General features: G+C 57.8%; 1 protein-coding gene across 11 annotated transcripts in view; it reads right to left on the reverse strand.

The window, feature by feature from the left end:
* PPP6R2 (protein phosphatase 6 regulatory subunit 2) overlaps positions 694-26,325 on the reverse strand; it is a 75,929-nt gene continuing 50,297 nt past the window's right edge. For 2 of the 11 annotated variants that reach the window (XM_021091045.1, XM_021091046.1), the window contains 20 exons: positions 23,381-23,518; positions 22,278-22,343; positions 20,403-20,515; positions 20,020-20,133; positions 18,508-18,634; positions 17,635-17,787; positions 9,883-10,086; positions 8,616-8,680; positions 6,063-6,178; positions 5,131-5,216; positions 4,850-4,930; positions 4,152-4,249; positions 3,909-3,966; positions 3,680-3,795; positions 3,471-3,604; positions 3,008-3,179; positions 2,843-2,931; positions 2,191-2,353; positions 1,478-1,726; positions 698-1,397 (listed from right to left, as the gene is read on the reverse strand). In XM_021091045.1, coding sequence (XP_020946704.1) covers positions 1,346-1,397; positions 1,478-1,726; positions 2,191-2,353; positions 2,843-2,931; positions 3,008-3,179; positions 3,471-3,604; positions 3,680-3,795; positions 3,909-3,966; positions 4,152-4,249; positions 4,850-4,930; positions 5,131-5,216; positions 6,063-6,178; positions 8,616-8,680; positions 9,883-10,086; positions 17,635-17,787; positions 18,508-18,634; positions 20,020-20,133; positions 20,403-20,515; positions 22,278-22,343; positions 23,381-23,518 — 2,394 coding nt within the window. In that variant the 3' untranslated portion in view covers positions 698-1,345. Of the gene's footprint in view, positions 1,398-1,477; positions 1,727-2,190; positions 2,354-2,828; positions 2,932-3,007; positions 3,180-3,470; positions 3,605-3,679; positions 3,796-3,908; positions 3,967-4,151; positions 4,250-4,849; positions 4,931-5,130; positions 5,217-6,062; positions 6,179-8,615; positions 8,681-9,882; positions 10,087-17,634; positions 17,788-18,507; positions 18,635-20,019; positions 20,134-20,402; positions 20,516-22,277; positions 22,344-23,380; positions 23,519-26,325 lie in introns of those variants that run through there. The other 9 variants (XM_021091047.1, XM_013993936.2, NM_001206372.1 and 6 more) reach the window with 8 other exon arrangements.

Consider the following 26,325-nt stretch of genomic DNA (forward strand, 5'->3'; position numbering starts at 1 on the left):
GGGGGGGGGGGGGCGGCTGGAGAATGGGTCCAGACTTGCTGATCTCTCTTCAGTCAGAGGCGGGTCGCTGGGCTGGGGAGTGGGAGGGGCCCGAGGGGAGACACCAGGTTGGCTGGGGAATGACGTGGGCATGGGCACAGGGACCCGGCAGCCCCGGTTCTGGGAACTTGCTCCTATGGCCCGTCTCTCTCTGTGTTTCTGTCGCTGTCTGTCTGTCTCTGTCTCTCTCGGGTCCTGACCCAGTCTAGGGCGCCACGGGCCCCCTTGCCCCTTCAAACCCAAGTCCTGCCAGGATACGTGCCAGCCAGGCAGCAGGTGGGGAGTAGGGTTGGCGTGTGGGCCCTGCAGAGGCCCACAGGGCACCCCAGAAGAGGCTGGGGAGGCAGCTCCCCTCCGAGACGGAGAGGCTGGTAGTTGGGGGCCCAGCAGCCACGGCACAGCCATTGCCTGGAGGTGAGAGCAGGTGGGGCCACGGTGGCCTCAGGTGGGCTGTGAGGACAGCCACCAGGCCAAGGGTCCTGTGGGTCCCTGCCTGACCCTCCACCTCCAGGCGGAACTTGTTTCACAAAGAGAAAGAGCTTAGTCTTTGCTCACAGTCGAACGGGGGGGGGGGGGGGGGACGGGCCTTGGGCCTTGGGGGGGAGACGACACCTTTTCTTTGCCCAAAGGGGCAGCAGCTTCACAGTAATGCGGTCAGTGAGAAGAACACAGCTTTTATTGGGAGGCATGGGGGGTGGGTGCCCTGTCCGAGGGTCAGGACGTCAACACGAAAGAACCCTGCAGACCCCCCAGCACGGCTGGGCGACTTGGTGCCCCGGGTACCCGCTCCTGCCCACTTCGGTGGGCCCGGGACACCCTGCCAGGCTGCAGGGGCTGGTTTTAAGGCAGTCGAATTGTGCAGCCCGGCTCGCGGCCAGCTCCCAGGACCGGCGGGCAGTGAAACCCTGTCTGGCCAGCCCACATTTGTCCCCGGAGCCTCGGAGACCCTCTGCTGTGGCTGGATTGGAAAGTGCAAACACGTGGCTCTTCCTGCATTTGTAAAAAAATCCATAGAAACAGGCTCGGAGCCTGTGGCACCCAGTCCGACCCTCGGTCCCGGTGTTGGGGTCACGGCCCCGGCTCCCACAGGCAGACGCACATCTGAGGCCTTATTGCTGTGCGTGGGCTGGACCCTCGTGGCCACTCAGGGTCACAGGAGAAACGCAGGCTGGGCCGTCCAACTGGTTTCAACTGCCGGCTTTACCAATGCAGCATTTATTTTAAAATTAAATTAAATTAAATAAAAAAGACAAACTGCGTCACCAGGTAGTTTTCTCGGTTGAGGCGCCAACGCTGGGCGGCAGCATCACACGGGGCCGTTTAAGGCGGCTCCTGCAGGCGGTGCCACGTCCGTCTTCCTGCAGGAAGGGGCAGGGGATAGGACTCACTCAGGACCAGGGCTTCCACCCTGCCCCCGCCCCGGGCCTGACCCTCTCACCTGTTCTTTGTCACTAACCCCAGGGCAGCCGCCGAGGAGATGGCTGGGCTGACGGGGGCTGCGGTGGTGACAGCCACGGCGGCCGGCACAGGGGAGATGGTCAGGGTGGCCGGGCTAGGACCAGTGCTGCTCGGTACTGTGGTGGCCGCCACGGCAGCCTCAGGGAGGACGGCCACACCTGGGGCAGAGGTCACTTCTGCAGACGCAAGGGAGGCGAGGCCTGGTGGCATGTTGGTGGCGCACTCGGCCCTGTGCGGCACATGGGCTCTGGTTACCTGCGGCTCCACCCCGCAGGGTGGTCCAGGCCGCGCTGCCACCTCACGTTCTAGACACGCCAGAGCCCGCAGGCCTGTGTGCCGAGGCCTCCAGCCACCAGCCCAGCAGCACCCATCCCGGCCTGGCCTCCCTGCAGCTCCAGACCCTCCTCCCCACCGGGTACTCCTGGGGCCAGGGCATTCTGGGCCTTCCCAGGGCAGCTCTGGGGGCTCAGTTCTCTCCAAGGAGCCCACGGGGGACCGCCTTGTGCTCTGTTTCAACCCCCTCCCCCAGCTTCCACTCAGAAGCAAGGGTGTCCCTCCTGCCCAAAACTGGCCTCTGCAGGGTCACCGGGCCATCAGGGCGGCAGGGCCTGTCCACCTGCTCCTGGGCCAGCAGAGTGCTGGGGACAGCCAGACATGGGCCCTGGGGCCTCCTGCCCACCCCGTCCTGCTCACCTGGGGCCTGGCTCGGGCGTCAGGGGGGCCTCCCGGGCGGGACCCATGCTGACAGCCTCCAAGGCACCAGCCACCTTCTGCTGGTCCTCACAGCTGCTGGAGACCCCCAGAGGGGCCTTCCTGGTGACACACACGTTCCGGGCACACAGGGTGGCTGGGCCAACTGCAAGACCAGGAGCCAGCGACAGCAGGTAAGGACAGAGGGGTCACAGGGCACAGCCTCAGGGTCCCCAAACCCAGGGGGCCAGCATGGAGTGTGTAAGGACTTCAGCCTGCAACACTGGGACAGGCCTGGTGCACCCCCAGCTGTCCGGTGCATGCAACAGACGAGGGCGTCTGAGGTCACAGGAACTGCGGGAAGGAACCATCCTCCCGTGCGGGGAGAGCCGCCACTAAGCCCTGGGGCTCTCCACTCCCTCCCTATGTGGCCCTGACACCCTGGGGGCCTCCCAAGCCTGTATGGGGGGCTCAGGGCCGGGCCTCTGATGAGCGAGGTGCACAGGTGGCCCGCCTGGGGTCCCGGAGCTCAGACAGGTGCTGGCCGCCTGGGCCTGGAGCTGGGCCTTCCCTCCCACTGCCTGCTGTGGTCCCCAGTGTCACCAGGGAGACCCCAGCCCCGCCCGCTCCCCTGCCCTCACCCGCTCCTACTCACGGCTTCTCTCCGGGCCCTGGGTCCCGCTGCCCTGGGCATCGCCGTGACCTGTGTCCACTGGGGAGCTGCACCTGGGCCCCGACTCAGAGCTGCAGACGAGGACAATGCTGAGCCCGCGCCAGGCAGACCCAGGCCCCAGGGCCGCCCCCAGTCACCCCACCTCACCAGCAGAAAGGCTGGAAGTCAGCAAACTTGGCCCAGCCTTTCTCCTCCGGAGCTGAGGCGCTGGGGGGACTGGCCGCCCACACACTGGAGCCCACGTCCACCACCGCTCCCGGGGCTGGGCCTGAGGCCAGCGAGCTCCCCGGCTCATCAAATACCGTCCAGGCGGCACCTGCTGGGGGAGACACAGGGTCCAGGCCCCTGAGCAGAAGGCGGGCCCCCACCTGCCCTCAGAGACCCGTGGTCCAGAGGCAACCGGCCCCACAGCCGTGGCGTGGTCCTGCCTTTCCAGGGACCAGGGGACACCAGCCTCCAACCGTGACGATGTGGCTGAGGGGCTATGCCGAGGGGCAGGGCGGCCGGGGCCACAGGCACTCGTGTGCAAGTGCGGGCGGCGGGGGCGAGAGTGCCCAGTCGCACGCGGGCCCGTGTCCCTCCTGGCTGCACCCGAGGTCCCATCACCTACCTTGTGAGCCGCCCTCCTCGCGGGGGCCTTCCTTCTGGGTGGAGGCCTGAAGGGCACCCGCCCGAGCAGCGAACCCGTGCGCTTCTGCGCGCTCCGCCCCGTCCTGGCTCTCTGGGGCCCGGGGGCCCCCAAACCTGAGGGGGGTCGCACAGTGAGCGCAGTGGCCCCAGGGCAGCCCTTCCTGCCCCTGCCGGGCCCTCTCCGCCCACCTGGCTCTGGTCACCCGGGCAGCGCGCTGCGTCGCCTCAGCCTGCCAGAGGTCGTCCTCCTCGTCAAAGGGCTGGATGTGGTCACTGCAGCAGGCCTCAAACAGGGCGGCGCCGGGCTGCGGGGCAGCGCGCATGGGCCCCGCGTCCCCGCGCCCGCCGGCCGGCGCCGCCGCCCCGCCCCTCGCCGCCCCGCCCCCCTCCACCGCCCCGCCCCGCCCCGCGGACTCACACTGTCCTCCTCGGCGTCGACGCTGAAGTTGATCTCCGCGATCCTGTCAAACGGGGCGCTGCGGGGGCAGGGACGCCCGTCACCCCCCAGCCCGCCCCGCCCCCGCCCCACACGTGACAGCCACAGGCCGGGGACCCGGTCACGCGGGGCAGAGCCCAGCTCCCCCAGGGCTGAGCAGGCGGCCCTGGAGGCTCAAGCTGGGCCCCTGGCACGAGGGGGACGGGCACATCCCACTGAGCTCACTTGACGCTGTCGTCCTGCTCGGCAAACTCCTCGTCACTGAAGCCAAACTGATCCACGAAGGTGGCCGTCATCTGCTGGACCTGGTACTCGGAGAAAGCCTGGGCCAGAGGAACCCAGGTGGCTCGGAGGAAGCCCCGGGCGCTCCCGCAGCCCCCCACCCGACCTCTCAGGCCGCGGGCCACGGGGGCCACACCAAATGGCCCTGGGACTCGAGTTTGCTTTCTTCTCTTCTTCTCCTTTTTTTGGCTTTTTTTTTTTTTTTTTTTGGCTTTTTAGGGCTGCACCCGTGACACATGGAGGTTCCCAGGCTAGGGGTCCAATCAGAGCTACAACTGCCAGCCTGCACCAGAGGCACCGCCACACCAGATCCAAGTCGCATCTGTGACCTACTCCACCTACATCTCAGCAACGCCGGATCCTTAACGCACTGAACGAGGCCAGGATCGAACCCGAGTCCTCGGTCGGACTCACTACCACTGAGCCACGACAGGAACTCCTCCTCAGAAGGCTTGTCAAGGTGTAAGTGCCCTGGGGGGGGGGTCCCTCTAACTAGAGGCGGGGGGGGGGGGCACGGACTGAGGCCCCGGGATACAAGCCTCTCCCTGCTCCTGCGGGAGGCAGCCTGGTGACACGCCGAGCAGGGCGCTGCCCAGGGTGTGCAGGGGGGGCTGCTGAGGGTGCGGGCCGGCCACACACACCTGCTGAAGGGACAGCTCGTTGGGGAAAGCGGCCTCCACGTCCTCATCCTCACCTGAGGGGTGCAGGAGGCGGGTGCTCACCTGCAACAGCCAGGGCGGCGGGCATGAGCCTCCCTGTGCGGTGCACGGGGCCCCGCGCCAAGCAGCCCCACGGGCACAGGCCAGGAAGGACCGGGGGGCCAAGGGGCCCCCCTCTCGACCGGCCCGGGGCCAGAGGCTCCACCGCACGCTCTCGGCTGCGGGGTGCACGTGAGCTGTCTACAGACGCGGGGGCTGCTCACCAGGTCCACCGCGTTCCTGCGGTTGGCCTCGGTCAGCGTCTCCTCCACGAAGCTCGCCCAGCGCCCACGGCAGTCCGCAGGGAGCCCTGCAGAGAAGGCCATCCGTAAGCCCCAGGCACAAGGGGGGCATGGGGTGCGGCCACACCCCTCCCTCCCCGCAGGCCCCATGGCACCTACCCGGGCCTGGGGGCCCCTGTTTTTCTGGGGCGGTCGGAGCCTCGGAAAGACCCACAGCCCAGAAACAGGGAGGAAGATCGTGGCCAAGGGCTCCCCGCTCGCTCCCACCTCCCCAGACCCAGCTCTGCCCGGGACCCCCTCCTGCAGGTGCAGACCAAGGGGCTGCCCCCGCCCAGCCCCACCGATGGAGGCTCACGGCCGAGACCCCCACGAGGGCAACTAGGGGAGGCACAGGTGTGGGCCCATCATGGCCACGCCGCCGCACACCCAACCTTTCTGTCCGCCCGCAGGGCGGCCCCCTCCACCGGCACCTCCGCACCTGCTCCCTAGCAGGCCCCTGCCTCGGCCCCAGGGCCTGAGCCCCGAGGCACCCTGCCTCCCCAGCAAGGCCACAATCCCCTCCTAAGCTGCTGCCTTCTTGTGTCTGAATGGAGGTGCCTCAGGCCCCCAGCTCAGCCCAGGAGGCCGGGCACCCAGAGCTGCAGGCTGTGCCCAGGACACTCCAGGGCTGGGAAGGGCGCGGGTGGCCGCCCTCGGGTCTGGCAGCCGGGGCAGAGGAGGCCTGGCCAGGGCCCGGCGCCACTCTGGGGAAGAGCCCCCTCCCCCGCTCGCAGACGGGCCCCGCGGCCAGAGAAGAGCTGGTCTCTTGGCGTCGGCCCCGCAGAAGCGCGCCCGGGGCCCCCAGGGCTGCCCTGTGGGCAGGCAAGCCCACGGCCCGGGCACCAGCCGGCAGCCCCAGACGGCCGCACGCTCACCTCGGATGACCTCGCTGACGTGGGTCTGCATGGGGCCCCCCTCGAGGTTCTGCACCACCGCGTTGGCGATGCGCGTCAGGTGGCCCATGTTTCCGCGCCTCATGCCGCCCGCGGCCCTGGGGAGACGCGGCGTCAGGCCAGGCGGCCCCGCGGCCCCAACAGGCTACCGCCCCGCCAGCCTCCTCATGGCCTCACTGTGGGACACCAGCTCCATGCCTGCGTCACTTGCAGGTCACCACCGAGCAGTGACACCGGCAGCCGTGGCGGGGGCTGAGGCCACAGAGCCCGCACCCACCCCCGCGGCCTCCAGACCAGCGCCCGGGCAGTGCTCCTGCAAGGGCCGCGGGCGTGTGCCAAGCTCCTAGGGGAGCCCGGGGACAGACCCAGGACCTGGGAGTGGGCAGAGCACGGGGCAGCGGTGGGGCAGGCCTGTCCCTGCCCTGCTCACGAGTGCTCCGCGCCCAGAAGCGCAGGTCCTGGCTCCCGTCCGTGGTGCCGCACGCCCCACGTGGCCGTGAACACACAGCTCTCCCTCGATGCAGCACCTGGCCCACGCGTGACCCAGCAGAACAGCAAGCCTCCCCCCACAGGCCCCGGGAAGAGGGTCCTGCCAATCTTCGCCCCTGGGGCCCGGAGGGGAGAGGGCGCGCTTTCAGCTGTGTTCCCCGCTCAGAGCCTGCCACCCCCAGGAGAGGAAGCAGGGGTGGTCCTGAGTCCAGGGCCAGCCTGGCAGAGGACGGGGGTCAGCGGAGGCTGGGCGGGACCGGCCCCCAGGTGGAGCTGGGATGAGGGTGGAGGCCTGTGACCAGCTGGCCAGGATGCAGGAGAGCTGGACCGAGGCCGGCCAGGGCCCGCGTCTGGAGGCATCCAGGCTCACAAGCCTGGCCACAGGCTGCCGTGGCTCAGGGACCCCTCGGGGACAGCGGCCGGCCCTCCCCCGACACAGGAACACACACGTGTGCAGCAATATGCCTTCCTGGGCACCACGTGGACTGCACCCAGGGGAATGCCAGGCGGCCCCGTTCTCTTGTTGCTACTTGAGAGCAGACACAACCTTGTGGGTCCTACACTTGGCGGGAATGTAAACTGGTACAACCACTGCACACAGGAGAATGGAGCTTCCTCAGAAAACAGTATCAAGCCACCATATGACCCAGCAAGCCCACTGCTGGGCATATACCTGGACAAAACTTCACTGAAAAAGACACATGCACCTGCATGCTCACTGCAGCACCGTCCACAACAGCCAAGACATGGAAACAACCTCAATGTCCATCAACAGATGACCGGAGTAGGAAGATGTGGTATCTATACACAATGGACTACTACTCAGCCATAAAAAAGAACAAAATAATGCCATTTGCAGCAACATGGATGGAACTAGACACACTCATATTAAGTGAAGTAAGTCAGAAAGAGAAAGACAGGAGTTCCCACTGTGGCACAGTGGAAACAAATCCGACTAGGAACCATGATGTTGTGGGTTCGATCCCTGGCCTCGCTCAGTAGGTTAAGGATCTGGCATTACTGTGAGCTGTGGTGTAGGTCACAGATGTGGCTTGGATCCCACATTGCTGTGGCTGTGGTGTAAGCCGGCAGCTGTAGCTCTGATTCGACCCCTAGCCTGGGAATCTCCATATGCTGCGAGTGCAGCCCTAAAAAGCAAAAAAAAGCCAAATACCATATGATATCACTCATACCTGAAATCTAACACACGGCACAAATGACCCTTTCCACAGAAAAGAAAATCATGGACTTGGAGAACAGACTTGTTGCCGAGGGAGAGGGAGGGACCGGGGTCCGGGGTTAGCAGATGCAAACCATCGCACTGGGAGCAGATAAGCAATGAGGCCCTGCCGTACGGCACAGGGAGCTATATCCAATCGCTTGCGATGGAACGTGATGGAGGATCATGGGAAAAGAGACCGCACGTATTTGTATGTATAACTGGGTCACTTCGCTGTACAGCAGAAACTGACAGGACACTGTAAGTCAACTATAATAGGAAAAATTAAAAAAAAAAAAAATTGTGGGTCCAGTCCTAGCAGGACATGAGGGGTGAACTAGGTGAGGTTGGAGAGAAGCAGAAGCGGCCCTGGGCAGAGCGGGGCTGGGGCTGCCCACGGTGGACCCCGCGGCCACACTGGGGACCTGGGCCGTTGCAACTTTCAAGCAGGGAGTGACACGACCTGTCGGTTTCAGAAAGATCCCAGCCGATCCCCAGAGGAGAGGCCAGGTGGGGCGATAAGAACACAGGAGGTGTCTTTCGAGGGCTCAGTAAGAGCAGGGGCTGGAGGCTGGGCGGGGAGCAGGGAGAACAGGGGACACACCGCAGGCACAGGAGTGGGGTCTCGGCCAATGGATGGGGGACGGGGGAAGAGGGTGAGGGCACAGGAAGCCAGGGCCACGAAGAGGCAGGACCAGGTCCACGGCGCGGGCTGGTTCCCTGACCAGCACGCACGGCTGCTCCCGCAGGAGTAGAGCCCTTCCTTGAAAACGAACCCTCCGTGGCGGCCCTGGCGCCCCACGTTGAGTGAGCCCAGTGGTCCTTACTGTGTGTGGTCATTGGCTTCCCAGGCCTCCAGGATCCTCTGGACCAGGCAGCACTTGTGGAACAGCTGGGGAGACAGGAGTCGGGGTCGGCAGGGCTGCCGCGGAGGTGGCTCCCCCCCACCCCGGGACCGGGGGCCTAGCAGGCAGCGGGCATACCCGTGGGCCCCGGCGCCCTAGGGCAGCGTGGCAGTACAGACACCCACAGGCGCCACCCAGGGCCGGCCACGTGGAGACTGGAGTCAAACCAGGACAGTCTCTTCCCCTCGGCCTTCAGGCCAGCTCAGGGACCCCAGCCTCCCCGGCCTCCTCCTGCCTCGGCACCACCTCCCACTCCCCTTCGGCCCCCCAGGTCTCACTTGCTGCCAGGCCCTGGCGCAGCTGGCTTCCCGCACCTGGCCTGCGGGCTTCAGCCCCATCTTTCAGGGGTCTCGCTATCTGGGCAAGGGTCCTGCTGGCCTTCACGGCCCCTGCACACACACCCCCTGTGGCTCTTGTCTCTAAAACCACCTGTTCCTGGCCGTTCACCCCCTCGCTTCATCTGGCTCACGCCTGCAGGGCTCTCCCAGCCCTCCAACCAGAGACCCGGGCCCCTCGCCAAGCTCCCAGCCCGAGCCTGGCAGCCAGCCCAGGGGACGGGCCAGCCCCCGTGGCCCCGTGTTCACGGGGGGCCTCCTGGCTGAGCCACATGCCCCCACAGGCTCTCTCACCTCCTCCTTCCTCAGCGAACACCCACTAAGGTCCCCCCGCAGGACCCTGACACCCAAGTGCTCCTCTCGCAGCCTGGGACAGGCCACGTGTGAGCCACGTCCATGTGGCTCCTGGGGTGAGCTCTGCACAGCGTGCTGGCGGGAGAGCGTCAGGGGGAGAGAGCAGGAGCGCCGTGCAGGGCCCCCACGTTTCCAGGGGTTCAAGGTCCCAGAGAGTCTTCTGGTGAGACTCTATAGTCTGCTCTCTTTCCTGTGCTTTTCCCAACACATGGCAGGGCTGCTGGTGCCCTGTGGCCTGAAGGAGCAGACTCGGCGGCTTGGGGGTCCTCTGGCGTCCCCCTCAAGCCCGCCGCTCCGCCAGCTCTGGGGCCCTGGCAAACACGGATGGCACCTTCTCTGTGATTTCCTGTCTCTGGTAAAGGAGAGCAGCCTGTGCCCCGAGGGCTGGAGGAGGGGACACAGGCGGGCCCAGGTCAGCACTCATGTCCACAGTCTGGGTGGGGCTCAGCGCAAGCAGGGTAAACAGGGCACGGCGGCAATGGGACACTGGCCGGACTTACATGGGTCACCATCGTGTCCTCAGGGTGGCTGGCGGCAGGCTGGGGGGTCTCTGGGTCCCTGCTGGAGGCCGCAGGCTCCGCCCCCACCTCAGGCCCACTGGCTACGGCCCTGTCCTCCCGGGCAGCATGGGAGAGGATGGCGGCTACGCACAGCTCCACTTGGAAGTGCAGGAAGTTGTTCCAGGTGTACTTAAAAAACAGATCCTGGGGAGAGAGAGGAGGGGCGCCCTCAGGCTGGCCTTCCAACGTGGGCGGGACCGGGGGTCCTGCTGTCCTGGCGCACCTGCCCGCATCCCCTGATGTCTGGGCAGCAGTGCCGTTAGACCTCCACCCACCCCGAGGTGCCACTTCCGCCTGGTGACCTTTTTCTCATCTGAGGCGTCCTGGGGTGACTGTCCCTCAGCTCCTAGGTCAGGTGCTTAACCAGGGAATCTCCCGCCTTTCTCCTCAGGGCTGCAGGCTTCCCTGCAAAATCCACCTGCGCTCCATGCTGCTACCCCCGTGGACACACTGCAGTGGAGGCTGAGCCGGGCAGCGGCGGCCCCCCGACAGCCACTCCAGGCCTAGGGACGGGCAGCACCGCAGGCGCCTCGGCAGCCTGCAGCCCAGACCCTCTGCTGCCTACGTGGGGTGTGGTGGGGGAGGGTTCAGGGCAGGGAGACAGGGCAGGCAACGGAGTATAGACCCCACCCCGGGATATAAGTCTGGGCCCCACTTTCACACTGGGGAGTTGGGAGCTGGATCGAGGAAGGAAGCTCTGCCTGGCACAGTTCTCTTCCTCCACAGAGACAGTCTCAAGTCTCAGCTGCACCTTCTCTGCCTGTGTGACCCTGGCTGACCTTGGAGGCAGCTTCATCATGCTGCCTTGTCCTCAACACAGAGTCGGACCTATCTCCCAATAAAGAAAAGCCCAGATCAGGTGCCTTCACTGGTGAATGCTACCAAACATTTAAAGAATTAACACCACCAACCCTTCTCAAACGCTCCCAAAAAACCAAAGAGGAGGGAACACATCCTGCTTAGTTCACTCCTCGAGGCCAGCACTGCCCTGATACCAAAGACATCACGAAAAAAGAAACTACAAGAACATACAGTGGGAGAAAGAAGAGCCTCTTCAATAAACGGTGCAGGAAAATCGAAAGCTACATGTAAGAGAAAGGAAAGCAGAACTCTGTCTAACACCACACACAAAAATAGACTCACAGTGGATTAAAGACCTCAATATAAGGCCAGACACTATAAAACTCCTAGAGGAAAAGTAGGTGGGACACTCTCTGACATAAGTCACAGCAACAGCTTGTGCAATCCACCTCCTAGAGGAAAAGTAGGTGGGACACTCTCTGACATAAGTCACAGCAACAGCTTGTGCACTCCACCTCCTAGAGCAATGACAACGAAGACACAGACAAACCAACGGGACCTACTCAAACTCAAAAGCTTTTGCACAGCAAAGGAAACCATTAAAAAAACAAAAGGACAAGCCACAGAATGGGCGAAAATCTTTGCCAATGATGCAACAGACAAGGCCTAGTCTTCAAAATATACAAACAGCTCATGCAACTCAACAACAAAAAAACAAACAACGCAATTGAAAAATGGGCAGAGGACCTAAACAGAATTTCTCCAAAGAAGACATATGGATGGCCAATGGGCATATGAAAGAATGCTCAACATCACTGATAATTAGGGAAATGCAAATCAAAACTGCACTGAGGTGCCACCGCACGCCGGTCAGAATGGCCGTCATTAACAAGTCAACAAACAACAAATGCTGGAGAGGGTGTGGAGAAAAGGGAACCCTCCTACACGCTTGGTGGGAATGTAAATTGGTACAACCACTATGGAAAACAGCATGGAGGTTCCTCAGAAAACTAAATGCAGAACTACCATATGATCCAGCAATTCCACTGCTGGGCATATATCCGGACAAAACGTTCATAGAAAAAGATACACGCACCCCTGTGTTCACTGCAGCACTATTCACAATAGGTAAGACATGGAACCAACCTAAACATCTATCAACAGATGAATGGATTAAGAAGATGTTGTGCATACATAAACAGTGGAATATTACTCAGTCATAAAAAGACAAACTAATGCCATTTGCAGCAACATTGATGGATCTAGTGACTCTCGCGCTAAGTGAAGTAAGTCAGAAAGAGAAAGACAGATACCATATGGTATCACTTATCTGTGGAATCCGAAATATGGAACAGATGATCCCATCTAAAATAAAGAAACGAACAAACACAAATCATGGACAAAAAGAGCAGACTTGGGCTTCCCAAGGGGGAAAGGGGAGGAAGTGGGATGCATGGGCATTTGGCTCTTTTTTTTTGTCTTTTTGTCTTTTTAGGGACGTGCCCATGGTATACGGAGGTTCCCAGGCTAAGGGTCGAATCAGAGCTGCAGCTGCCGGCCTACACCACAGCCACAGCAATGTGGGATCCAAGCTGCGTCGACAACCTACGCCACAGCTCAAGGCAATGCCAGATCCTTAACCCACTGAGCTAAGGCCAGGGATCGAACCTGCATCCTCATGGATACTACCTGGGCTCGTTAACCACTGAGCCACGACAGGGAGGTTTTTCGGATGCAAACTGTTCTATTTGGAACGGATGGGTAATGGGATCCTACTGTACAGCCCAGGGAAATGTGTGCGATTGGGTCACTTTGTGGTATAACACAACTTGATGAAACAGTGTAAATCAACTACATTTTGGTAACAATAATAAAAGAAACTACAGACCAATATCCCTCATGAACACTGATGTAAAAATCCTCCACAAAATACCAACAAATAGAATTCAGTGGCATATTAAAAAGATTACATGCCATGACCAATTGGGATTTGTTCCTGGCAGGCAAGGATGGTTCAACTTATGAAAATCAATGCAGTCAACGGCATTAAAGGACGCAAAGGACAGAAACCACGCCATCATCTCGACGGATCCCAAAAAAGCATTTGGCAAAAGCCAACACAATTTCTTGATAAAAACAATTAACAAACTAAGAATAAAGGAAACTTCCTCAACGCAGCACAGGGCATCTACGACAAGCCCGCAGCGAACGGCACACTCGGAGGTGAGAGCCTGAGGCTGTTCCCCTAGACCAGGATCAAGGTCAGGGCCCCTCTGCCACAGCCAGTCAACACTGCAGTCCCACACTGGTTCTGGCCAGAGCAACCAGGCAACAAAAAGAAATAAAAGACATCCAAGGTGGAAAGGAAGCAGTAAAATGATGTCTTTTCACAGATGACATAATCTTACATGTGTAAAATCCTACAGATTCCACACAAACCTTTAGTACTAATAAACAAATTCAGCCAAGTTCCAGGGCACAATATCAACACAGGAAACTTGTATTTCTACACACTAACAATAAAGAAATTAAGAAAAAAAACAATTAAAAATTCCATTTACAGTACCATCCAAAAGAATAAAATACTTAGGAATAAATTAAGCCTGGGTATACTACAACTATAAACTATACATAAACTATAAAATATTGCTGAAAAATACTACAGAAAACCTAAATAAATGGAGAGTCATCTGTATTCGTAAATTGGAAGACTGAAATTGACAATACTACCCAAAGTGATCTACAGATTTAATATAATCTCTGTCAAATTCTAATTTTTTTGTAAAAATAGAAAAATCCATCCTAAAATTATATGTAATCTTAAGGGATCCAATAAGCCAATTTTGAAAAGTGAGAACAGAGTCGGAGGACTCACACTTTCCAATCTCAGAACTTCCTACGGCTACGGTGATTGAAACACTGTGGAACTGGCATCAAGGGTGGACAGCAAGACCAACGGAACAGAACAGAGCCCAGAAACAAGCTTCACATACACGGCCAACTCATTTTCCACGAGGGTGCCAAGAACACTCAATGGGAAAAGGACAGTGTTCTCCTTTTTTTTTTTTTTTTTGTCTTTTTGCCTTTTCTTGAGCCGCTCCCGCAGCATATGGAGGTTCCCAGGCTAGGGGTCTAATCGGGAGCTGTAGCCACCAACCTACACCACAGCCACAGCAATGTGGGATCCGAGCCGCGTCTGCGACCCACACCACAGCTCACGGCAATGCCGGATCCCTAACCCACTGAGCAAGGGCAGGGATTGAACCCGCAACCTCACGGTTCCTAGTCGGATTTGTTAACCACTGCGCCACGACGGGAACTCCAGGATAGTGTTTTCAACAAAAGGTGCTCAAAGAAATAACAAGTGTTGTGATGATGGGGGGAAAAAAGAAACTTTGTGCGCTGTTGGCAGGGACTGTAAACTGGCACAGCCACTGTGCAAATCACACACCTAAGACGATTCCTCGAGAATTAAAACCAGAACAATCATATGATCCAACAATTCTACTCCCAAGTATTTATCCAAAGACTATAATACACTAATTTGAAAAGATACATGCCCTCCATGTTCACTGCATATTACAATAATCAAAATATTAAATTAACATAAGTGCCCATCAACAGAGGAATGAATAAAGAAGATGTGGTGTATGTATACAATGGAATACTACTCAGCCATAAAAAAGAATGAAACCATGCCATTCCTAGTAACATGGATGGACCTAGAGGGTTATATTATGCTAAGTGAAGTAAGTCAGATGAAAAAAGACAAATACTGTACAATTTCACCCATATGTGGAATATAAAAAACAAACAAAGTAAATAATCAAACCAAAGTGATCACCAGTGGTAAGGGAGAAGACAAAATGGGTAAAAGGGATCAGCCGCATGGTAAATTTTTGGTGGTAAGCACGCTCCAGGGAAATAGAACACATACGAAAATCACACTGAAAACAAAACAAAACAAATGGTGCTGGGAAAACTGGATATCCACATGCAAAGGAATGAAGCTGGACCTTCACCTTACTCTGTATACGAACACAAAACAGATCAAAGACCTGCCAGAGTTAAAAGTATGAAGCTCTTAGAAAAAAACACAGGAGGAAGGCTTCAGGATTTGGATTCAGCAATGATTTCTTAGGTGTGACCCCAAATGCATAAGAAATGAAAGAAAAAAATAGATACACTGGACTTCATCCAAATAAAAAAACTTGTGTGAAGGACACTATAAGAGAGTAAAAAGACAAGTCACAAAATTGGAGAAAATATTTGCAACTCATGTAGCTAAGACCTTACTATCCAGAATATATAAAGAATGCCAACTCAACAACAATAAAAAAAAAAACCACCCAATCCAAAAATGGTCAAAGTGAGTTCCTGCCCTGGCACGGCAGAAATGAATTGGACAAGTATCCATTTGGATGCGGGTTCCATCCCTGGCCCCACTCAGTGGGCTGAGGATCTGGTGTTATTGTGAGCTGCGGTGCAGGTCACAGACCTGGCTCGGATCCCGCACTGCTGCGGCTGTGGGGCAGGCTGGCGGCTGCAGCTCTGATTCAACCCCTGGCCTGGGAACTCTCACATACTGCGGGTGCGGCCCTAAAAAGCAAAAAAAAAAAAAAAAAGGACAAAGGACTTCGTTCTCGAAAGGAGACACACGAATGGCCAGCAGAAGCCCATGAAGAGGTGCTTGACATCACTACTCATCAGGGACAAGCAAAGAAAACCACAGTGAGATACCACCTCACACCCAAAATGGGAGACGCACGACGATGCGGAGGAACTGCGGGCAGGGTGTAAAACAGCACAGCCGCCGTGGAGAACAGACTGTGGCGCCTCAAAGGATGAACACACAGTCATGACATAACCCATCAATTCCACGCCTACGTATACCCCATGACAAGGGAGCGCCATCTGTACATCCGTGTGTACCGCAGCGCTATTAAAAACAGCCATAGTAGGGAGTTCTCGTGTGGCTGAGCAGGTTAAAGATCTAGCGCTGCTGCAGCTGCGGTGCAGGTTGCAACCGAGGCGCGGGTTCAGTCCTCTGCCCGGGAACTTCCACGTGGCATGGGAGTGGCCAAAAAAATATGGCCAAAATGTGGAAATAACTCAACTGTCCATCAACGTATGAATGGATAAACCAAATGTGGAGTTAACAAACCCAGTTAACTAGTATCCATGAGGACACAGGTTTGAACCCTGGCCTCCCTCAGTGGGTTAAGGATCCGGTGTTGCCGTGAACTGTGGTGAACATGGCTCGGATCCCGCATTGCTGTGGCTGTGGTGTAGGCCGGCAGCTGTAGCTCCGATTCAACCCTTAGCCTGGGAACTTCCATATGCCATGGGTGTGGCCCTAAAAAGCAAAAAAAAAAAAATGAGAAAGTCTGGGAATAGTGGTAGTGGTTATACAATATTGTGAATTTACTTAATGCCCCTGAATCATATGCTTGAAAATTCTTAAAATGGTAAATTTCTTTCCTGTTACATGTGTTTTGCCACAACAAAATGAAAGTGAAGGAGTTCCCTGGTGGCCCAGTGGGTTAAGGATCTGGTGGTGTAACTGCTACAGCTCAAGTTGCAGCTGTGTCATGAGTTGGGAACTTCTGCATCATGCATGCATAGTCAAAAAAATAAACAAATTAAAAAAAAACAGATATTGGGTTGAATTACTTACAAATTAAGATGATATCATGAACAATTTGATTTGTTAGAATAAAATTTTTTTTTTTTTTTTTTGCTTTTTAGGGCCACACCCATGGCACATGGAGGTTCCCAGGTTAGGGGTCGAATCAGAGCTACAGCTGCTGGCCTACACCACAGCCAGAGCAACACGGGATCCAAGCTGCGCCTGCGACCTACACCACAGCTCATGGCAATGCCAGAGCGAGGCCAGGGATTGGACCCACAACCTCATGGTTCCTGGTCAGATTCATTTCTGATGCACCACGGCAGGAACTCCTAGAATAAAATTTTTTAAAAAATAGAAAATAAAATGAAAGTGAAAAGGGAAGTGGAGGAGAGAGACAAACTATCCTTTGAGGAGAGGAAAGGAAATGAAAGTTTCCTTTTTTTCTTTGGCTGCACCCATGGCATACAAAAGCTCCCAGGCCAGGGAACGAACCCACGCCACAGCAGCAACCCGAGCCACAGCAGTGACAATGCCCGATCCTTAATGCCCAGGGCCAGCAGGGAACTCCAGATTAAGTCTTTCTTGACCGCCCTCTGACCCACACCTGGGTTCTATGTCTGTCCTTCAAGCCCCATTCCAAGGCTGGCTTCTTCCACGAGTGAGATTTAAATTTAAGCAAATTTCAGCTTCCTGGGAACAGAGGCCCAAGGGCCAGGCTGCAGAGAAGCCTGGGAGGAATCTGCCTGGTGCAGGGCTGGGGCGAGGCCCCCTCTCCGTCAGCCCTGCTCTGCCGTCACCTCCTGCCAACCCCTGCAGACCCCTCGGACGGCCTGCCAACCCCTCCTCAGACCCCCAGGGCATGCCCACCAGAGAAGCACCCCCACCAGCTCTGCCTTCACTGGAAAGCAAGGAGCTGCTCTTGTGGGGTGTTTTACACTGAAGAGCTCCAAGGTTCTCTCTGGAGCAGAAATCAGAAAGGGTAGCGACCATGCCAGCTCTGCCCTCTGCTTCCCGGCAGCCTTAACGACCTGCAACAGGCGTGTCTGAGCTGCTCAGTGGGCCTCCCCAGCGCCCCGGGGATCACGCCCAGGCGCAGGAAATGGTCCCTCTGTACACACAGCCCCTGTTCTAGGACCAAACCAGAGCTTCCTCTCAGGGTGCCAGCCCGGGGTCCCCTCCTGATGGCCCGGCCCCCGTCTGCCCACCCACCGCGGACCAAAGACGCAGGGCAGATGCAGACTAGCGGTGGGGCCGCTCACCAGCAGCAAGCCCATGGTGTTGAGCCGGCAGAGCTCCTGGTTGATGCTGGGCGTGTTCGTGTGCAGCAGGGCAGCCACGAGGCGGGCGCCGTGCAGGCGGGCGTTGCCCAGGGGCTCCTCCAGCACACCGATGGTGGTCAGGATCGCTTTTTTCTGCAAACACAGAAGCACCACCCTGTTGGAGCCTGTAGCCACGGGGATCACTGTGGGCCCCTCTTAGCTCAGGCGCCAACTGTGAAAGGGCCAGGCCACTGCTGCATGACGAGGCCCAGCCAGGGCAGGTCCTCGAGGCAATGCTGCCTGCAGGAGGACACGAGGGGTCAGTCCTCAGGCTCACGGGAGTGACTGGGGGTGGGTCCCAGCATCCTGGGCTCAGCCTGCCAGCCGAGGACAAGTGACCTCAGCCTACAAGGCGCGTCCAGGATGGGGCCAGCTCTCTCTGGGGACAGACTCGGGATGCTGAGCCAGCAAGACACCTACGAAAGCTCTCGAAGGTGACTGGAGACACAGTGACCTCGTGAGACCGGGCACTCCTACACACATGGCACAGTGCATCTGCCTTTTCCCTGAAGGACTGTTCCAGAAGCCCGGCCTTCACGAAGCTTCCTCTGCAGCCGAGGAGGCAGCCCATAAGCAAGCTGACATTTCCTGCAGACCAGGGCGGGTGCGGCGCTCCGAGGGAAGGGAAAGGACAACGAGCCAGGCCGGGGGGCCAGCCGGGGTTCGGGGGGCAGGGAGTCAGTCCCCAGCGAGACCAAGCACTGCCCGGAGCTGCTCAGCTGACCCTTGGCTGGGTGCCTCCAACTCAGAGACCAGGCCCACAGTGAAGTCAGGCCCTCGGACAGCCCTGCGCGGGGCGACGCAGGAGCCTACCTTTGGCGGGCTGAGCAGAAGCTGGTGGAAGTCCTTCAGCCGTGGCTCAATGCCGAGCAGGACACCGCTGCTGACGGCACACAGCCTGTCCAGTCCCTGAGAGCAGGAGTCCACCAAGCCCTCTGTCCTGTGGACGGGAGGGCAGGTGGAGACACAGAGAGGCCGCCAGGGAGGCAGCTGCCTGCGGGGTGGGGGCCCGGGCGACGCCCCAAAGGGCTGCAGGCCTCAACTCACTGGACCCAGCGCTGCTCTCCCCTCCCACCTGCAAGTACTCACTGCTGTCCCCACTCTTTGGCCACACTGTCCCTGTAGCTTTTTCAAGCTAACTTCTCTGAGATCTTTATTTAAACTTTTGCCAGTATGAGAGGACTACACAACCATCACAGAAGAAAGGGTTAAGTACATAAACGGCGCCTCTTGGTTTTCCTCACTTTCCCGCCGGGCCTGGAGCCGAGTCCCCACTTCCTGCAGGAGGGGCCCAGGCCTCCTGGTTCGCGAAGATGAAAATCAATATTCTGGTTGCCTAACTACAGAAAATGACGATGACATCGATTCCCTATAGACATACAGTGACAACTACTGTCTGCAGGTACTAGTCATCTTGTTCTTCGGTAATAAGCCAAGAAGCAGGTACTGGGTACCAGAAAGAGAGATACCACCGATCATCTCACCACTGAGATTGTCCAATGTCTTCTGTCATTTTCTGGTTGTTCTGTTTTCTCTTTTTTTCTCTTCCCCCCCCATTTTAGGCCTGCAAATTTGGCATATGTAAGTTCCCAGGCCAGGGGTCCAAGTGGAACTGCAGCTGCCAGCCTACACCACAAGTCACAGCAACATGGGATCTGAGTCAAGACTGCGACCTACACCACAGCTCACGGCAACGCTGGAGCCGTAACCCACTGAGCGAGGCCAGGGATAGAACCTGCGTCTTCATGGATACTAGTTGGGCTCATTACCACTGCACCACAACGGGAACTCCCTTTTTTCTTTCTTTTAAAAAATGTACCGGCTCTCAGTGCTGGGGCTACAGGGAGGTTCCCTCCAGCACGAGGACAGGGGGAGCCACGGTCTCCTTGGGGGAGTCAGGCCCCTCACCTTGCACGTGACATAACTGAGCATGCTCAAGCGCGCGCACGCGCACACTCACACACACGTGCGCTTACACATATGCACATGCACACACACAGGTGCGCTGTGCCATGAGGATGCGGGATTCCCCACAGGCCTGGGGGAAGCCCTCCCGCAGGGCCTATTCCGCAGCCACGTCTACAAACACTGTGCAAACTGGCAGCAGGGGGTGCCTTTGGGCTGACGTGGGAACATGATCGATGGCGAAGGTCAAAGGGGACTTGGCAACAGCCCTAAAGCTGACCTTTTCCATAAGGAGCATCCATCTACGTGATCACTTGCATGAGGAGACACCAGGCAAACACACACAGCACATGCGGCCACCCCGCCCGTCCCTGAAGCGCCAGCTCCGCCCCGGGCAGCAGCTCCCTCGGGGACACTCACCCAGGCCGCCTGGTCTCCAGCAGGGTCAGCAGCACCTGCGTCCCGCTGACGAGGCAGCCCTCGGTCTGGGCTCCGTCAAACATGTTCCTCAGCAGCTGCTCCACACAGTCCTGCCTGGGGGAACGCCTCGGGGTCAGGGCCTGGAGCAGCAGGCGCACAGTACCCGCCCCCCGCCCCCGCGGAGGAGCAGCACCCTGAGTCCCGGGGGGGGGGATCGGGGCGCAGGCCAGGCTCCCAGGGCTCTCAGACACTGCCGCTCAGGCCGGCCTGCCAGGAGACCCCCCCCCCCCACTGGGGGACACAGACCAGGGGTTCGTGGTGGCTCAGGTGAGCACGTCTCAGGCAGGGAGGGGGCTCAGAGCAGGGCCCCACGCAGCACTCACGACTCCAGCACCGTGAGGAGGGGGTCTGGCTCCGGAGCCTCCTGCCGCTGGCCGCCCTGCTCTCTGCCCAGCCTGACGATGTCACAGAGCGTCTGGGACGCATTGGACTGACTCTGCAAGGACGGAATGCAGAGCCTCCCTCAGAGACGCCGGACTCCGAGCTCCTTCGTACCAGAGAGGCCCGGCCGCCCTCCCTACAGGGTGTGGACCTGGTCAGACCCCAGAGCTCAAGCGGGGCCGCACGCAGACACTACTCCACCCCTCAAAGACGCACCACCTGCTGACTGTGTTACCCACACAGTATTTTAAATCAGTAGGTGGCTATTAAGATTCAGAATGAGTCCTGCGAGGAGTTCCCATTGGCTCAGTGGTTAATGAACCCAACTAGGATCCACGAGGACGCGGGTTTGATCTCTCGCCTCGATCAACAGGTCAAGGATCCGGTGTTGCCGTGAGCTGTGCTGTAGCTCACGGATGTGGCTCCGATCCTGCGTGGCTGTGGCTGTGGTGTAGGTCAGCAGCTGCAGCTCCGATTCGACCCCCAGCCTGGGAACCTCCATAAGCCACAAGTGCAGCCCTAAAGACCAAGAGAAGAAAAAAAGAAAAGGGATGAGTCCTGTGAGCTGATGCAAACATGGCAGCTGCCACGGAGAAAGCAGAGGCTCTGCTCTTCTAGGGAATGGCTGAGCCTGGGGAAATTCAGAATCTCTGACTTGGTGGATTTGTCAAGAACGTGGGGTCTCTCTGTGGGTAAGGTGAACAAGGTAAGAGAGACGCTCAGCTCCCCCCCTCCCCCCTGCCACCCCGCACCTCGCTCCCCTCAGGGAACACGCAGCCCTGCCGTGTGCCCGCGTACCCTGCGGGAGGATGGGCAGAAAGGTGCTCGTGACCATTACAGGGAAAATGAAAGTGGCCAGGCGGGCTCTGTCCTCCACGAACTCCGAGGCGCCAAGAACAGCACATTCAGGTCGACAAGTGCAGGACAGGGCCCTGCGCTCTCAACAGCAATACGGGTGAGGTGGGCGGGGCCGGCGGAAAGGTGGGCGGGGTTGAGGGGGGAGGTGGGTGGGGGCTCTGCCTCCGCCCCCCAGGAGGTGGGGGAGTGGGGGCTTCTTCCCCCAGCTCACACCTCCTCCAGCAGGAGCGCCGGGGCTGCGGCCGGAGCCCCCCCACACCCGCTGGAGGAGGATGCAGCCGGGGGCGCCCCGCGGCGAGGCCGAGTGGTGCGGAGGGAGCCGAGGGCAGCCTCGCCCACCGCCCTCAAGGAGCTGAGTTGGGCGGAGCCACCCCTGAGCCCCATCTAAGCCCAGGGACAACCACCTTCTGGTGAGAAACCCCGCAGAGGGCCGGAAGTAAGGAAGTAAGATTTTAAAAATACTGTTACAGGCAACTACGTTTTGGGGTGATCTGTTACTCGGTCGTAGATAACTAATACAATTCTGTTTGACCGAACTGTTTTGTTTTGTTTTGGCTTGGCTTTTTTTAGGGCCGCACTCGCGGCACATGGAGGTTCCCAAGCTAGCGGTCGAATCAGAGCTACAGCTGCTGGCCTGCACCACAGCCACAGCCCCGCGGAATCCGAGCCACGTCTGCGAGCTCTACCGCAGCTCACGGCAACGCCGGATCCTTAACCCACGGAGCGGGGCCAGGGATCGAACCTGTGTCCTCATGCCTCCTAGTTGGCTTTGCTGAGCCCTGAAGGGAACTGTCTGAGTTGTTCTTTGGAGCAGATCTACATGGATGCTACTGCTGAGCAAAATGTCTGGGAGGAGCGCTTGCTCAAGAAAGAAGGTAGCTCCGCGGCTGGCCAGCCTCTGAGGGAGGCGCGACGGCCCTGGCGGCCGGCCAGGCTCCCGAGCAGAGCTGGTCACTCACGTCTTCGTCCTGGCTCGGATGGATCAGCTCCACAAGCCGCTGGATGACCTTCTCCTCGTTGAGCCACTGAAAGAGAAGAGGACGCCGGTCCAAGGCTCTGCTCACACCTACCCAGGAGAGCCCCTCGGGGCCGCAGAAATCCACCTGCCAGGTTCCAAGAGCGATTCCTCAGCAGCAGGCAGGGCCACCCAGACCCAGAGAGCAGAGCAGAGGCCCCGAGGTCACCAGGGAGGGCGTCCCCGTCCACGGGTCCTGACAGTTCAGGCGCCTCTGCTGGCTCCCCGCCCCGCGCCCAGGCCGGCCTCGCCTCTGTCCCGGTCAGGAGGGGCTCCCTGGACAGGCCGGCACTTCCTTACCCCAAAACTGCTCGGCGCAGAGGCGGGGGAGGCTCCCGCCAAGGCCCGGAGGCTGAGGCCTGTGCTGACGGACCTCTACCAGAACATCGCGGTAGGAGGCGCTCCCTAACGAGGCCACTTAGGACTCTAAGAGTGAGACCTGCCACCTTGATGACAACTGTCACCTAATTCCAGGAGCAGGAAAACCAGCAAGAAGGACCAATGGTGTACTTACTTAATTTTAAATTGCATGACAAACAAAACCTACCAACCCCCAGCGAACAGCGTGTCCTGCCCTGATTTCTGGGCTTCTCTGGGTTGAGAACCCTCCTCTTTGCCGGGAAAGCCCTTGGGAGCCCCGGGCAGTGCCTCTCGCTGAGAATACTGCCAGGGCGGCCACAGGCACACAGCTCAGGACAAACAGGCTGACTCCGGGCTTTCCAACTTCTCTGCCTGCAAATCCTCGTCAGCAAGTGCCTCCTCTCAGGCACCCGACTGGGCACAGAGTGGCCACCTGACTGAGCCCAGAGGCGCCACGGGTGGGGCAGAAGTGAGGAAGCCTATTTCTGCTCTCTGCTCATAAACAGGTGAGGCAGGACAGCAGAAAAGGCAGAGACGCCAGCCCTGGCCTCGACTACGAGCCCTGGCAAGAACCCAGGACCCATCCCAGGAGGAAGGTGGAGAAAGCTGGGGTGCCAGGCAGCCTCCTAGTGCCAGAGATCCCGCGCAGAGGAGAGGGGCTCTGGGGAGGCGGGGCCTCAGGCTCACCTGCAGGACCTCGTGCCGGAGCCCAGCGGGCTCCACGCAGCTAACCAGGCGCAGCAGCAGGTCCATGAGGGCCGAGGTGCCGATGTGCTTCAGCACCAGGCTGATGAACTTGTCCTTCTTCCTCAGGAACACGATCACCTGAAACCAGAAGCCCTGAGAGGCGCGCAGGTGGCCCCGAGAACAGCCATGCGCAAGCCTGCTTTCAACAATGTCGAGCAGAAACGTGGAGAGCTACGACCAACTGTAAGAGAGGTTACCCCAGGACAGGCCAAGACCCACACACAGGCGAGCCCACCAGGCGGCGGGGGCACAAGAGGACCCGGGCTGGCGGGGTTTGCTGCACATTGAGGCTGTGTGACAACATGAGTGGAACACCCACGTGGGATGGCCCAAGCTGCTGTGCACGGCGACCACTCCAAACGCACTGGCTCGAGCTTTTCCAGCACAGATGACAGGTGCAGGAGTTCCCGTTGTGGCACAGTGGAAACAACCTGACTAGCATCCATGAGGACGTGGGTCCGATTCCTGGCCTCACTCAGTGGGTTAAGGATCCGGCGTTGCCGTGGCTGTGGCGTAAGCTGGCAGCTACAGCTCCGATTAGACCCCTAGCCTGGGAACCTCTATGTGCCATGGGTGCGGCCCTAAAAAGACAAAAAGACCAAAAAACAAAAACAAAAAAACCCCACACATGACAGGTGCAGACTGTGCTGAGTCAGGGCGGTGGGGGTGAGGGGTGGGGTCTGTGCTGACAGCCCTGGACACGGGACACAAATCTGGAGGGCTGACAGCCCCACAGGTGGCTGGAGGGAAAGGACTGAGGTTTTGCAGCAGAGGCGGAGGGTCGGCTGGCTGGTGACTGGTGCTAGCTAGCAAGGCGTGGAGAGCTGGGTGTGCAGCCGCGGGCGGGGCTGGGCGCTGAGCTTAGGTGGGCCACAGAGATGAAACGCCTGTGTGTCCAGGCCACTGTGCGGAGGCACACCCAGAACTCTGCCGGGGACAGTGGGGACACACAGAAGGCCCACCCAGCTAAGGTCTCCACCAAACTCGTGCTGGAGGCGAAGGGGGTGGCGGGAGGAAGAGTGAGGAGAGGCCCAGCAGGAAGAGGGAGAGCGGGGAAGAGCAGGTTCTGGGTGAAGAGTGACTGAAACTGCCAGAGAGAAAGCCTGAAAACCCAGCAGAATGGCTCCGGGCATCCCGACACACCCTACAGATGCAAACGCCAATACGCCCATCTACGTCAATTTGGGAAAATGAAAACACACTTAAGTGGACTGATGAGAAGAGAAAATCTGAAGAGTTCTAGAGCATCAAAGAAACAAAAGCTACGATTAAAAGCCTCCCCATAGAGAAAACTCCAGGCTCTAATGGGCTGGTTAGTGAATTCTACCAAACATTTATAGGGAAAAAAAAAAAAAAAAAAAATCTTTTTTTTTTTTTGGCTCTTTAGGGCGGCACCTGCAGCATATGGAGGTTCCCAGGCTAGGGGTCGAATCGGGGCTGCAGCTGCCGGCCTACACCAGAGCCACAGCAATGTAGGATCCGAGGCATGTCCGCGACCTACACCACAGCTCACGGCAACACTGGATCCTCCACACACTGAGGAGGCTAGAGATCAAACCCGCAACTTCTTGGCTACCAGTGGGATTTGTTTCCCCTAGGGGAATTCCGAAACACCCAATCTTACACAAGACTCTTCCAGGGAACATAAAATGAGAGCATATACCCTAATAAGGACAAAAAACCTCAATTCCAAAACCTGATATGGACACTTTTAAGAAAAGGAAATTATAACCCAGTCTCACTGATAACCAAAGACGCAAAAATTCTTTTTTTTTTTTTTTTTTTTTTTTTTGTCTTTTCTAGGGCCGCTCCCACAGCATATGGAGGTTCCCAGGATAGGGGTTTAATCAGAGCTGTAGCCGCTGGCCTACGCCAGAGCCACAGCCACGTGGGATCCGAGCTGAGTCTGTGACCTACACCACAGCTCACGGCAATGCCAGATCCTTAACCCACTGAGCAAGGCCAGGGATTGAACCCTCAACCTCATGGTTCCTAAGTCGGATTTGTTAACCACTGAGCCACGACAAGAACTCCCACGTGTCAGGTTCTTAACCCATGGAGCTGCAACAGGAACACCCATTATATGATTTAATTTAAATAACACTTGAACATAAAATTTCAGAAATGGAAACAGCTTAGTGGTTGCCAGGGGTTAGGGACGGGTGATGGGGGAGAGAGGGAGGAAGGAGGAAGGAGGGAGGAGCTATAAAGGGCAATACAAAGGGTCTCTGCCCTCTGGGAACCATTCAATAGCTTGGACGTGACAGTGGAGACACAAACCCCTACAAGTGATAAACTGTTCCGACCTTAATACACACACACATACACGAGACTACAAGTAAAAGGGGAGAACTCTAAATAAGTCAGTGGATTCTCTCAGTGTCAGTTCCTGGCTGTGATCTGCCACTAGTGTTTCACAAAATGTCACCATTGAAGGAAACTGGGCAAAGTGTACAAAAGATATCTTTATTTTATTTCATATAACTGCATGGGAATTTACAATTATCTCAGTGCAAAATTTCAATTAAAAAGATACTGTTTAGGAGTTCCCTGCTGGCCTAGCAGTTAAGGATCAGGTGTGGACACTGCTACGGTTCAGGTTCCTGTCCTAGACTTTACGCATGCTGCGGACAAGGCCAAAGAAAAGAAAAAAAAGGCATTGTTTATGAATATAAAATACATGAAAATAACAAGTACCTAAAAATAAACGTAATGAAAAACATGTAAGACCACTATCCAAAGAACTATGTTACTGAGAGAAATGAAAGAAGCTCTAACTATTCGACTTTTCGCTGTCACACAAAGCAGTCATAGACAATATGCAAGTCAATGGGAGCAGCTGTGTTTCAGTAAAATTTCTTTTACAAAAACAGGTGGCAGGCTAG

This window comes from Sus scrofa, chromosome 5, assembly GCF_000003025.6.
Source record: "Sus scrofa isolate TJ Tabasco breed Duroc chromosome 5, Sscrofa11.1, whole genome shotgun sequence".
NCBI classification, from domain to species: Eukaryota; Metazoa; Chordata; class Mammalia; order Artiodactyla; family Suidae; genus Sus; species Sus scrofa.